At 45.9% G+C, this 15,158-nt stretch overlaps 1 protein-coding gene across 1 annotated transcript in view; it reads left to right on the top strand.

Annotated features, from left to right (window-relative positions):
- ITPRID1 (ITPR interacting domain containing 1) overlaps positions 1-15,158 on the top strand; it is a 192,878-nt gene that overhangs the window by 96,433 nt on the left and 81,287 nt on the right. The window contains exon 5 of the mRNA XM_082259492.1: positions 4,960-5,023. Within this exon, the coding sequence (XP_082115618.1) occupies positions 4,960-5,023 (64 nt within the window). The remainder of the gene's footprint in view (positions 1-4,959; positions 5,024-15,158) is intronic.

Here is a 15,158-nt window from a genome sequence, read left to right as displayed (position 1 = left end):
TTCCACTGATGAAAGGTGGTGTGTGCCACCCCCAGTGGATCACGCAATTGCGATTTTAAACAAATCCACTGCGATTCCTGCAGAGGATTCCCCTGTGTTCCGTGATGCCACGGATAGGAGATTGGAGTCTCTTGCCCGTCATACTTATTCTGTTACGGGTTCTATGCTTAAGGCTCTGTTTGCCTCTCTCATGGCGGCCCAGGCGGTCGCAAGTTGGACGCAGATGCTTAGGCGCGTCCTAGTGGCCGATTCGGCCTCGCCGGCGACCCTGGATATGGTGGATCAAATCCACCAGGGTGTCATGTATCTGTGTGATGCGGACTTGGACCTAGTCCCGTTGGCTGCACGTGTGCACAGCGTGGCGGTGTTGTCTCGCCGCCTGGTTTGGTTGAAATGTTGGTCGGTGGACCAGTCTTCACGTAAGACCTTAGCCAATCTGCCTTATGTTGGGTCTCGCCTTTTTGGGGAGTCCTTGGATGTGTTGATTAAGGGGATCACCGGAGGTAAGAGCACTCTCTTGCCCCATTTCCCCAAGGCTAAGGGGGCTTCTGGGAAGAAGCATGCTAATTTTCGGCCCCCTCAGGGGTCCTTTCGTGCCTTTCGGTCGCACTACAAGGGTAAACCGTTCAAAGGTCAAGGCTCTCAGAAGAAGCCCTGGGCTGGAAAACAGAAGTCCGGTCAATCCGGATCCGCAGCCCATAACAGTGCGGCCTGAAGGGGCGCCCTCACCCAGTTTTGGGGTGGGGGGACGCTTGCTCGGTTTTCTTCAGCCCTGGTTGACCCGCGTGCGGGACAGATGGGTTCAGGAGATCGTTCGATCTGGTTACAAGATCGAGTTTCTCTCTCGGCCGGAGAGCAGATTTTTTCCCTCAAATCTTCAACTGTCTCCAGAGCGTTTACGGGACCTGCACCTGGCGGTGCGGGACCTGAGGGCTCAGGGAGTGGTAGTTCCGGTGCTTCATCGGGACAGATTTCGGGGGTTTTATTCCAATCTGTTCACCGTGCCCAGAAAGGAGGGCAAGGTTCGTCCAATTCTGGACTTGAAGGCTCTGAACCGCTCTGTGCGGGTTCGCAAGTTCCGCATGGAATCCCTGCGGTCGGTGGTGGCTGCCCTGGTTCCGGGGGAATTCATGGCCTCCATCGATTTGAAGGATGCGTATCTTCACATCCCCATTTTCGAGGGTCACCAGAGGTTCCTTCGATTTGCCATTGCGGAGGATCACTACCAGTTCGTGGCGTTGCCTTTTGGTCTCGCCTCGGCTCCGCGGGTCTTCACCAAGGTGCTTGCACCGGTTCTGGCATTATTGAGGGCCCAGGGCATTTCTGTCCTGGGGTATCTGGACGACATTCTGGTTCGGTCTGCGACCAGCCAGGGTCTGGAGAAGGACCTGTCTGTCACAATGCAAACTCTGCAGGAGTTTGGTTGGACGATAAATTTTCCAAAGTCGACACTGAGTCCGTCGGTTTGTCTTCCCTACCTGGGAATGATTCTGGACTCGGTGCAGGCGAAGGTCTTCCTGCCGGAAGACAAACTCAGAACTCTTCAGGAGGAAGTCAGGTCCCTCAGGGACGTTCCGCACTCGTCTCTGCGGACGTGCATGAGATGTCTGGGATTGATGGTCTCGGCCTTCGAGGCGATTCCCTTCGCCCAGTTTCCAAGCGGAGATCCTGTCCATGTGGGACGGGCGACCTCAATCTCTGGATCTTCAAATCTCGTTGAGTCATCGCACCAGAAGAGACCTTCTGTGGTGGCTCCAGTCCCCGATGGTGTCCGGGGGCAAGTCGTTTCGTCCTATCTCGTGGACGGTGATCACCACGGATGCCAGCCTGTCGGGCTGGGGTGGTGTTCTGGGCGTTCTGTCCGCCCAGGGAACTTGGTCGGAGGGGGAGTCTTCCCTTCCGATCAACATTCTGGAATTGCGTGCGATAAATCTCTGTCTTCATCGCTGGACGGACCGGCTGCAGGGCTGCCCGGTTCGGGTGCAGACGGACAATGCCACGGCGGTGGCCTACATCAACCACCAAGGGGGCACCAGGAGTGCCCGAGCGGCTCGAGAAGTGGCCAACATTCTGTCTTGGGCCGAGACTCATGTCCCGGCGATAACGGCGGTTCACATTCCGGGGGTGGAGAACTGGCAGGCGGACTATCTGAGTCGCCAGACCCTGGATCAGGGGGAATGGTCTCTCCGCCCGGCTGTCTTCCAGATGTTGTGCGCGAAGTGGGGTCTTCCAGATGTGGACCTGTTCGCGTCTCGTCTCAACAACAAGGTGAGAAGGTTCGTGGCAAGGACGCGCGACCCTCGGGCAGACGCGTCGGACGCGTTAGTGGCCCCGTGGCATCAGTACAGGCTGATGTACGCGTTTCCACCGATTCAGTTGCTGTCCAGGTTCCTTCGCAGGTTACACTCGGAACGCAGCACGGTGATTCTTGTGGCACTGGACTGGCCTCGCCGGTCCTGGTACGCAGACCTCGTGAATCTGGCGGTCGACGCCCCGTGGCCTCTGCCTCTTCGAGACGATCTCCTGTCTCAAGGACCGATATACCATCCTGCTTTACAGTCGCTGGCTTTGACGGCCTGGCTGTTGAGACCGAGGTCCTGAAGCAGAAGGGTCTCTCCCCAGAGGTCGTTCATACTTTGATCAACGCGAGGAAGTCTTCCTCGGGGAAGGTTTGTTACCGTACTCGGAAGGCCTATTTTGCCTGGTGTGAGTCCAGGGGGTTTTCACCCCGCACGTACTCGGTTTCCCGAGTGCTGTCCTTCCTTCAAACGGGTGTCGATCAGCGTTTGGCGCTGGCTACGATAAAGGGTCAGGTGTCTGCGCTGGCCGTTCTGTTTCAACGTCCCGTGGCTTCCAACTCCTTGGTTGGCACTTTTGTTCAGGGTGTGCGGCATCTGGTTCCTCCTAGGAGGGATCCTTTGCCCCCTTGGGACTTGAATCTCGTTCTGTCTGTGTTGCAACGTGCTCCTTTTGAACAGATCAGGGAGATCTCGTTGTCTATGTTGTCCAAAAAGGTCGCCTTTTTGGTGGCGATCACTTCGGCTCGCAGAGTGTCGGAGCTGGCAGCTTTGTCCTGCAAGTCTCCGTATCTGGTTGTTCATTTGGATAAGGTGGTCTTGCGACCTAATCCTTCTTTTCTTCCGAAACGAGTTTCGGAATTCCATCTTAATGAGGATATTGTCTTGCCTTCGCTGTGCGCGAAGCCTAGGCATCCAAAGGAGGTGAGATTACGTTCTCTGGATGTTGTTCGGGCGATAAGGGTTTACCTTAAATCGACTGAGTCTTTTCGAAAGACGGATTCCTTGTTTGTTCTTCCAGAGGGTCCTCGGAAGGGCATGGCGGCGTCGGCCTCTACCATCGCAAAATGGATCAGGCAGACCATTGAACAGGCCTATGCTTTGCAGGGGAAGGTTCCCCCTGTGCCTGTGAAGGCGCACTCTACTAGATCTCTGAGTACGTCTTGGGCCTGTCGTCATGGGGCTTCTGTAGCCCAGGTGTGTAAGGCGGCGACTTGGTCGACCGTACACACTTTCACAAAATTCTACAAAGTAGATGTTCAGGCATCTGCGGATGCTTCCTTTGGCCGCAAGGTTCTTAGTGCGGCGTTGCCCTAGGGTCCTTTGTGGGGACCACTGGCTGTTGGGATAAGTTTTTTATCCCCTGGTTATTTGTCTTTTCCTGGGTTGTTGCTCCTGTTGAGCACTTGTTTTTCCTGTTGCCCAGCTGGTTTCCTTCCTTTGGTAAGGTTCCTTTCTTTGATGCGGAGACTGCGTTGCCTTTTCGGCGCGGATGCGTTTCCCACCCCTCATGTTTGCACTGCTTTGGGACGTCCCCATATGTGACGAATATGAAGAGGCGGCGACTGTCGGAGGACGTAAGAGAAAACGGAATTTTTGTAAAATCTTACCTGTAAAATTCCTTTCTCTGAGTCCTCCGACAGTCGCCGCCCCCGCCCCTCTTTTGGGGTTTGGTTGTATACTCTACTGCTATTCCACTAAAACTGAGATATGGTTGCAGGAAGTAGGAGGGTATTGACTGAGGGGACCACCCCTTGAGGGTGGGATATGTTAAAAGCTTTAATGTTAACATATTCTGTTGCCTAGCTACTCCTTCGGAGCAAAGTCTAATACCCCATATGTGACGAATATGAAGAGGCGGCGACTGTCGGAGGACTCAGAGAAAGGAATTTTACAGGTAAGATTTTACAAAAATTCCGTTATTTTTAGGTCATACAGTTTGTATGGCTGAATTTGCACCGCAATTGCACCCAGCTCACACAGGACCCTTTTTTTGGTCCACAGCAGAATCGGATCGCATGGTGGTTCACACCAGTGCGATCCGATTCTGTGGGAACTTTCAGATCGCACTGCGATATGCGATCTGATCTGGGGGTGTCGTTAACTTTTAATTGACACCCCCAGCGTATCGCATACAGCAGTGTGAACTGTCAGTATGGCTGAATTTGCAACGCACAGACATCGCATGTGGTTTGCAGAGCAGTGCGCTGCTAATCACATACGATGTCTGACATCGCATATGTGTGAACCGGGACTACAGGCTATGAACATAATGTCCCCAGTTATTGGAATAAATCCCAACCCTTGGTCTATATTGCTATCCAAAGGCTGAGTGCATATTCCTGCTTTCTGATTTGAATATGAGTCACTCACTGTACCCTATCATCACCTAGTATGAATGATAGTCTTCATAGTCATATAAGGAAGAATGTGCTGTGCCTATTGTTTTCCTGCACACTGACAAAAATTAACCTCTATGGAAATTCTTGCATGTATCTTTGGTACTATATTAGTAGTTTTAACATTCCATTTCCAGAGTAAAATAAAAGTACTGTCTATATATACAAATACATGCCTTTGGTTATTTAAACAGCACTGTATAAATGCACCATGTGATCGTAGTATATTTCCATTCAACCTTTTTTTCCTTTTTATTGTCTAGGCTTGGCATGCAAAATGGGGATGATCAAACTATCTGTCAAGGAATATATGAGGCAAGCTCACTTGTATTTTCTCAATGTTCACTGTACAAATAGGTATTTTTTAAGGAGACTAGCTTGTACACAACAGTAAACTGACCATAGAAGTATATCTACTTTATTACTATTATTAACTTCTATTGCCGAGATTGTTTGTATCCAGATAAAATAGAGACACAGATATGTACCCAGGCACCTATACCAATATGTACCTGGCAGCCCAGTGGCACAGTAAATAATAACATTAAGGATAGGAACTGCTCTTGTTTAACCCAGTGTTGCCAACCCCCCGGAGGGAAATTTACTGGCAGAACGTCCAAAATTTACGGACGGCACCAATTTTTTACTGGCATTGCAAAAATGCACATAAACAGGCTGTTTTCAGTGCTAAACCGTGCAAATAGCAATACTTAAACTATAAACATGTAGATAGTGCTATTAGCAATGTGTTTAGGTTAAACAAAAGTCAAAAACCATATTTCTCCATTTACATGAAGATCAGATTAATATTACCCAGCCAGCACAGCGTTCCCCCATATATCAGAGTGTGCAGGATTTCCCTTACAGTGTAACTCTGACATAAAGAGGAATGCTGCAGATCTTGATTTAAGGGGGAACTCTGATTTAAGTGGGTGCTCTGGTGACCAGAAACCACTTTATATCAGAGTCTACTGCATTGCCCTTTACATCAGAGTTCCCTTTTACATCAGGGTCCGCAGAGTTCCCCCTTCGCACTGTAAGGGGAGAATCCTGCAGACTCTGATGTAAAGGGGAACACCAGGAACTCTGATGTGGGGGGCAATCTGGTGACCAGAGAACACCTTCCACAGAGTGAATACATTAAGATATGGGGGGGGGGGGTTACTAATATAGAGGGATCATTATATCAGTGCCCCCTTACATCAGTGACCCCCCCCCCCCCATCAGACTGGTTTGGCGGCTCTGTCACTGACCTCCTCTCAGGTGCACTGTGCAGGGCTCAGTCAGACGGCTCTGGTCTCCACTCCGCAGGCCCCACACATCTGACTTCTCCCGTGACCCCCATCCCAGCGGCACTCTCACTCTTGACTCCTCTCCAGAGTCCAGACTCCCCTGCAGACATGATAAAAGACAAGAGATGGCTAGAGACTGCGGACATGGTACAGGAGGTGGTCAGAGACTGCAGACATGGTACAGGAGGTGGTCAGAGGTGGCAGGTGGGGCCTGGGGGGGACAGGGAGCAAGGAGAGGCCATGGATGGAATCCTGGATGGATGGATCCTTCAGCAGCCCTGCCCTGGGCTCAGGCCAGGGCTGAGGGGGTGACCAGGGTCAGAGATGGCAGGTGGGGTCTGGGGGGGACTGGGAGCGAGGAGAGGCCATGGATGGAATCTTGGATGGATGGATCCTTCAGCAGCCCTGCCCTGGGCTCAGGCCAGGGCTCAGGGAGTCAGAGGTGGCACTGGCAGATGGGGCCCTGGGGGGGGGGACTAGGAGCGAGGAGAGGCCATGGATGGAAATTGAATCCTATTTCCTGGATGGATGGATCCTTCAGCAGCCCTGCCCTGTGCTCAGGCCAGGGCCAGGGCTGAGGGGGTCAGAGGTGGCAGCAGGTGGTGGGGCCTGGGGGGGACTGGGAGCAAGGTCTAGGGGAGGCCATGGATGGATGGAATCCTCAATTCCTCATGGATGGATCCTGCTTCAGCACTCAGCACTGCCCAGGGCTCAATTCAGGGCTGGGGCCTGGGGGTCAGAGAGGTTGCAGGTGGGACCTGGGTCTGGGAGCGAGGAGAGGAGACTAGTAGGAGCCTAGCCCTAGGAGGAGTAGTACTCACGGTCTCTGGAGAAGTGAAGAAGATCTCACTGGAGAGAGTGGAGACAGTGGATGGCCGATGGTGGTGGTGTCTGTGCCAGGCCAGCCCAGGCAGAGATGGATGGATCCTTGTCCTCTTCGTAGTGGGGGGACGCCGGGGTGGTGGGACTGGAGCTCAGCTGGCTGGTGGTGCTGCTGCAGACAGTCCTGTCCTGGGCTGGTCGGGTCTCAGTCTCTCCAAACGCGGTACACCGGCAACAGGCTCCTATAGGCTCAGGCTGGGGGAGGTAGCAGTGGCGGGAAAATTCTGGGCGGGCCCGCCGGGCCATGGGCAGGGCAGAGGGCACACAGGCGGAGCCGGAGGCGGTCACGTCAGGCGGGGAGGACTCGGAGTCAGAGCAGGAGATGAAGTGAGTTCAGAAGTGTCCGGAGATGACCGAGGCGCACGCCGCGCATGCGCAGTCACATTGTCTAGCCGCAGCCATCATTTTAATGGGCACTTTTCTCCTGCTACGGGCATTTACGGGCAGGAGAAAAGTGCCCCGATTTTACGGGCTGTCCGTGAATATACGGACGGTTGGCAACACTGGTTTAACCCCTTTGCACCTAAGGGTAAAACAAATCTTAATGCCTAAGCCCGATTTTGCAACTTTGACATGTGTAAGTAAACCTGCACATATCATCATAACTACTTTGTGCATCCAGGTGAATAATACCTTGTTTTTTTCAGGCTGAATTTGGCCTTCATTTAGTGGTAAATGGTAATTGATATCTCCTGATTTTATTTTATTATTATTATTATTTATTTATTATAAGGAAAACTGGCCCAAAATAGTAAAAAAAAAAAAAAACATTTTTTAATAAATGTAACTGTATATTTCTTGCTACTACTATAACCTACCACAAACAACCAACAATTTCTCCTGCTCTTGACAATCGCAGAGATACCACATTTGTGTGTTAATTAGTTTGTACCCGTAGTACAGCCCAGAAACAATGTTGTGCATTTTGCTCTTTTTTTTTTTTTTTTTTATCCTGCCTAAACTACACCGACACTGACACTAACTGACACCGATACTAATTTAAAAAAAAAAAAAAACTGTCCAAAAAATACTTACCCTGACCTTTGACCTTGATCTTTAAACCCTAAAATTGATCCAAACACTAATCCTGGGGCTGACCTAGATCAAACCTTGATCTAGGTTTTTTTTTTTGTTTTTTTTCTACACACTTTATTTTTTTCTATCTCTGCAAGGACAGAGAAAAAAGATACATGTATCAGTCTTGTTCATTCACAGAGACAGAAAATACGGGGGGCGGGCTTCACAGTGACTGATCGCTGTGATAGCTAATCAAAGGCTATCACAACAATCAGGTGACCGTTAATCGGACATTCCAGGTTCTGATCGTTAGAATGGGGCCCCAGCTCTGGGTGAAACTCCGGTCTCTGTGCTTGGAAGCGCTGTGCGCAAAGAGAGATACACATAATACGGCCCCACTGAAAAAAGCCCAGTCCAGAGGGGCCAAATATTGGCGTACAGTCAGCATGAAGGAGTTAAGGTTAACTTATGATAAAGGTAACTAAACCCATCAATTGTAGGCACCTAAAGGTTCCTAAACCAATCTTTAGGGCTGGTTCACACCAGATGCTTTCCAGCGCTTTTTTAAACAGTATCCAGATTGCATGTACAGAGTTCCCATGTATTCCAATGGCCCTAGTTCACACCAGTGCAGAAATTCCAGTGCTTTCAACAAGCAGTTCCAGTGCTTTCAACGATCGAATGACCTGCTACATTTTTTTTTCATACGGAAAACATCAAAATGTGTGTAAACACATGTAAACACAACATAATGCACCGGAATGCACATTGCCCTGAATGGAATAAAGATTATTCAAGTCTCAAATTAAAAAAAGAAGAGGAAAAAAAAAACACACCAGAACAAATTGAAAACACAATAAAACGTGTGTAAACACATACAAAAATGCATCCAAAATGCAGAAATTGAGGTGTGGACAAGCCCTTACTGCACATACAAGGTGACAAGATAATTCTACTGTGTACACTTAAAGCATCCATAAAGAAACTTTCAAGAGTAGGGTAAGTCCCCTTATTTGCTATCAATTCCTCTGCCTCTCCCATGTATTCTTAGATGCTGAAATTGAAAATGAAATGCAACAGTACCAGCAGGTTAAACCCAGTACCCACCCAATTATTTAGCTGTAGTCTACCAAACAGTATAATGAAGGGCCTTAATGTTTTTATAGCTGTTGCAGAAGAGGGGGAATTTATTTTTATATCCTGTAAAATATTAAAACCGCATTAAACCCAAAATGAAATATTGCAGCTTACCAATAATTAAACCTATCAAATGTTGAAAGTGAGACATTTTGAAATGTCATGCCAAATATTGGCTCATTTTGGATTTCATGAGAACTACACATTCCAAAAAAGTTGGGACAGGTAGCAATAAGATGCCGGAAAAGTTAAATGTACATATAAGGAACAGCTGGAGGACCAATTTGCAACTTATTAGGTCAATTGGCAACATGATTGAGTATAAAAAGAGCCTCTCAGAGTGGCAGTGTCTCTCAGAAGTCAAGATGGGCAGAGGATCACCAATTCCCCCAATGCTGCGGGGAAAAATAGTGGAACAATATCAGAAAGGAGTTTCTCAGAGAAAAATTGCAAAGAGTTTGAAGTTATCATCATCTACAGTGCATAATATCATCCAAAGATTCAGAGAATCTGGAACAATCTCTGTGCGTAAGGGTCAAGGCCAGAAAACCATACTGGATGCCCATGATCTTCGGGCCCTTAGACAGCACTGCATCACATACAGGAATGCTACTGTAATGTAAATCACAACATGGGCTCAGGAATACTTCCAGAAAACATTGTCGGTGAACACAATCCGACAATGGCTGGCTAAAACTCTATAGGCCAAAAAAGAAGCCATATCTGAACATGATCCAGAAGCACAGGCATTTTCTCTGGGCCAAGGCTCATTTAAAATGGACTGTGGCAAAGTGGAAAACTGTTCTGTGGTCAGACGAATCAAAATTTTGGAAAACTGGGATGCCATATCACCTGGACTAAAGAGGACAAGGTCAACCCAAGTTGTTATCAGTGCTCAGTTCAGTAGCCTGCATCTCTAATGGTATGGGGTTGCATGATTGCGTGTGGCATGTGCAGCCTACACATCTGAAAAGGCACCATCAATGCTGAAAAGTACAGTGCCTTGCAAAAGTATTCGGCCCCCTTGAACTTTGCAACCTTTTGCCACATTTCAGGCTTCAAACATAAAGATATAAAACTGTAATTTTTTGTGAAAAATCAACAACAAGTGGGACACAATCATGAAGTGGAACGAAATTTATTGGATATTTCAAACTTTGTTAACAAATAAAAAACTGAAAAATTGGGCGTGCAAAATTATTCAGCCCCTTTACTTTCAGTGCAGCTAACTCTCTCCAGAAGTTCAGTGAGGATCTCTGAATGATCCAATGTTGACCTAAATGACAAATGATAATAAATAGAATCCACCTGTGTGTAATCAAGTCGCTGTATAAATGCACCTGCACTGTGATAGTCTCAGAGGTCCGTTTAAAGCGCAGAGAGCATCATGAAGAACAAGGAACACAACAGGCAGGTCCGAGATACTGTTGTGGAGAAGTTTAAAGCCAGATTTGGATACAAAAAGATTTCCCAAGCTTTAAACAACCCAAGGAGCACTGTGCAAGCGATAATATTGAAATGGAAGGAGTATCAGACCACTGCAAATCTACGAAGACCTGGCCGTCCCTCTAAACTTTCAGCTCATACAAGGAGAAGACTGATCAGAGATGCAGCCAAAAGGCCCATGATCACTCTGGATGGAGGTGAGAGACTCTGTCCATAGGACAACAATCAGTCGTATACTGCACAAATCTGGCCTTTATGGAACAGTGGCAAGATGAAAGCCATTTCTTAAAGATATCCATAAAAAGTGTCGTTTTAAAGTTTGCCACAAGCCACCTGGGAGACACACCAAACATGTGGAAGAAGGTGCTCTGGTCAGATGAAACCAAAATCGAACTTTTTGGCAACAATGCAAAACATTATGTTTGGCATAAAAGCAACACAGCTCATCACCCTGAACACACCATCCCCACTGTCAAACATGGTGGTGGCAGCATCATGGTTTGGGCCTGCTTTTCTTCAGCAGGGACAGGGAAGATGGTAAAAATTGATGGGAAGATGGATGGAGCCAAATACAGGACCATTCTGGAAGAAAACCTGATGGAGTCTTCAAAGGACCTGAGACTGGGATGGAGATTTGTCTTCCAACAAGACAATGATCCAAAACATAAAGCAAAATCTACAATGGAATGGTTCGCAAATAAACATACCCAGGTGTTAGAATGGCCAAGTCAAAGTCCAGACCTGAATCCAATCGATAATCTGTGGAAATAACTGAAAACTGCTGTTCACAAACGCTCTCCATCCAACCTCACTGAGCTCGAGTTGTTTTGCAAGAAGGAATGGGCAAAAATTTCAGTCTCTCGATGTGCAAAACTGATAGAGACATACCCCAAGCGACTTACAGCTGTAATCGCAGCAAAAGGTGGCGCTACAAAGTATTAACTTAAGGGGGCTGAATAATTTTGCACGCCCAATTTTTCAGTTTTTTATTTGTTAAAAAAGTTTGAAATATCCAATAAATTTCGTTCCACTTCATGACTGTGTCCCACTTGTTGTTGATTCTTCACAAAAAAATTACAGTTTTATATCTTTATGTTTGAAGCCTGAAATGTAGCAAAAGGTGGCAAAGTTCAAGGGGGCTGAATACTTTCGCAAGGCACTGTATATCTTGGCTCCTGGACAAAAACAAAGGCCGTTTCATGTGTCCCTCACACCTCTCCTGCAGCTGCGGCACCCCTCTCATCATCAGACTTGCATATCATCAGCTGCCTAAGTTACATGCTCTGCAACTTTGTTCAGCAAAGTGTAAGATATGGTTTATGCAATGGTTTATCAGTCCTTTGTGTCACCAAAGTCTAAAAAACCTGAAATTTTCGATTGAAATATACACAGAGGCTGATTTTACTAAACCCACACCAGTATAATCAGTCTGTATATGCAGTAAAGCATGCTTGTTATACTCACTGTGGAGCTTAAGGGGTAATCCTCTGCATTATGTAAAAAGGCTGTTTGATCCTGTCTTCTCTGATCCTCCCCTTCCTCTACTGTCCTGAATCCATCTCCTGAAAACACAGAGCCTTGGGCACTCTGCACATGCTCAGTTTGGTGCATATTGCTAGAGAGTTTTTTTTTTTTTTTTTATCTCGGAAGGGTGCATGTGATCAGCACAGGGTCAATCAGCACTGTCCAGACAAAGGATCAGGGATCCTTCAGCCTCATAGAACAGACAGAGTAGAATGAAAACTCCTCCTACAAGCTTTAACCAGACACTAATGGAAGTCACAACATTGCCATAACTGCTGATGAAAAAAGGTATTTAGCAGTTTATATTGACTAAAATAATTGCAATTCCATGTTCAGTGTACTGTGGAAGCCTAGATAGTGAATGCCGGCTCCTGGGATTAGTAACACATTAACAAATGAATTTGAGAATCTTGAGACAATACATTATATGAATATTTACTTCAATTATCCAGTCGCGTGAAAAGTAAATTTCCCTTTATTTCATTCATCTGCACATGATAAATAAATGAAAAAACCATACAGTATACACAATTTATTTTGGGAGGATTTTCAACCCCCCTAAGAAATCAGCCCTGTTGTGTATCTGTAATGTAATCTTTAGATCAGTGAAAAAGTTAGTAACCTGTAAAAAAGTTACAACACTGATGTAAACAGGGTAATGCAAAAGATATGCAAAATTAGGGTTATATTTCATGAGGACGTTTTCTATAAATACATTCTGTGAATATATGTTCTGTCTTTAATGGTAAAATACTTTGCCCGATATAATAGACACAATAATACCCTATTAGGATACACCTTAGAATAAATGACTGCTGTAATGATGAACAGTAACCAGTCACATGCCTGAAAAAGACTTGTATTTATATTCAGTTACATCCCACTAATCCAGGAGATTTAATATTTTTTAAACTGCATGATATGTAGTCATTGTAAGAGCAGATATCTGTAACTTTAATATTTTTTCCTATTCTTTATCAATCCAGACCAAGTACTTTAAACTGGGGATTATCATTTTTATTGGCTTGAGAGATGTTTAAAGAAAAAATGATTGTTACAGCTCACAAATTCCGATTCAGCTTTATGAGTAGAGGGGTATTAGTGTTGTATATTGTAAATACTTTGACAATTTAGTTCTTGGGTCTGACAGCTCAGTCCTGTTAGATTTTAGCTCAGGCCTTGATGCCAAGTATTCCTATCAATAAATCATTCCCTACTACTTAACCCTTCTCACGTAACTAAATTTAAGTTAATCCTAAAACAAATAAATATGATTCCTAAAACGCATTTACTGACACCTAGTGTGTAACCCTTTAATTATGCTTCAACCCATTACAGATATAATAAACCCTAAAATAATGGATTAAACCCTGACACCTTTTCAACGCAGTCAAACCTTAACCTATGCCTTAACCCGTAACATTTAACCCAACCCTAGCAATTTAAGAAACTCTAAGTGACTTCTGAGAGTGTTGATCTCCTGGTCCCCCATTGCACTCAGTGATTTATCCTACTAATCTTTACATCATTACAGAACACTGTAGTGATGTAGGGATCAGAGGGAAGAACTACTGAGCAAAATGGTGGACAAGGAGGTCAACACTCTCAGAAGTCGCTTACGATTCTGACAGTGTTTATTACTTTGATAAAGAATAGGAAAAATATTAATTTAAGCCACGGTAAGTGCTTATTAAAGCGATCTGCACTCTCAGAACTGTTGGTTTCTGAAGAGACTTTAGGGGTGATTTTTTCAGTTTTTCATCCGCAAAAAAATGGGATGAAAAACGGACATACGGACTGCCCGTGTGAAAGGACCCTTACATACAGTAGTTAGTGAGATTGAAAAAAAGACACCAGTCCATCCAGTTCAACCTATGATGAGTGTGCGTGGGTGCATAAGTGTTTATGTCAATAGTACATTGTATACCCCTGTATGTTGTGGTCGTTAAGGTGCCCATCTAATAGTTTTTTTTTAAACTATCCACGCTCCCTGCTGATACCACCGCTTGTGGAAAATAATTCCACATCCTTACCGCTCTGATGGTAAAACCCTTTACGCAGTTTAAGGTTAAACCGCTTCTCTTCTCATTTTAGTGAATGGCCACATGTCTTTTTAAAATCCCTTTCGCTGAAAAATGTGTTCCCTATGCTAAGGTCACTAGTACGGTATTTGTACATTGATATCATATACCCTCTCAAGCCTCCTCTCCAGAGAGAATAAGTTCAATGCTTGTAGTCTTTCCTCATAGCTGAAGTCCTCCAGTCCCTTATTGGCTTTGTTGCCCTTCTCTGGATCCTCTCCAGTTCCAGCACATCCTTTCTGAGGACCTGTGTCCAGAACTAATGCGGCCAGACCAGAGTATTGTAGAGGGGGGGAATTATCATTTTATCTCTAGGGGGAAATACCCTTTTTAATACAAGCCAGAATTCTGTCGGCTTTGCTTGCAGCAGCTTGGCATTGCATGCCATTGCTGGGCTTGTCATCTATTAGGACCCCAGGTCCTTTTCCATCCTAGATTCCCTCAGAGATTTTCCCCTAGTGAGTAACTTGAGTTTGTATTTTTGGCATTAAAATGCATTACCTTACATTTTCCTGCATAAAAGTTATTGCCCTGCTTAACTTAGTATAGTCCACAAATACTGAGATTGAGATGTTTATCCCATCCTCTAGATCGTTTATGAATAAATTAAACAGGATTGGTCCCAGGACAGATCCTTAGGGGACCCCACTTTCCACACCAGACCATTACAAGTGCTCCCTGCCCCAGTATGTCCGGTCAGCTCCTACCCTGTCCACCTTTAGGTGATCCTTGAAAACACACTTATTCAGGGAAGCCTACCTTACCTCCACTTAAGAACTGTACTTGAGTCCCCTCCATCAGATCATCTCCTGCAGCCAATACCTTTTTGTACCAACTCCTCCTCCCTTTAGATTGTAAGCTCCATGAGCAGGGCCCTCCTATTCCTTTTGCAGTGAACTGTATTGTAAATTGTGCTTTCCCCCATTTCATTGTAAAGAGCTGAGTAAACTGTTGGCACCATATAAATTCTGTATAATAATAATAATTTACTGTTCTCTCTCACAATGAAAGTCTGCACCCTTCTCACAAAGAGACCCTAAAATAGAACATAGTGTAATTGCCAAATTGTTCAATTTTGCATGC

Source organism: Pelophylax lessonae (genome assembly GCF_965119305.1).
Source record: "Pelophylax lessonae genome assembly, chromosome: 5".
Classification (NCBI taxonomy): Eukaryota; Metazoa; Chordata; class Amphibia; order Anura; family Ranidae; genus Pelophylax; species Pelophylax lessonae.
This window is presented reverse-complemented; position numbering and strand designations above follow the sequence as displayed.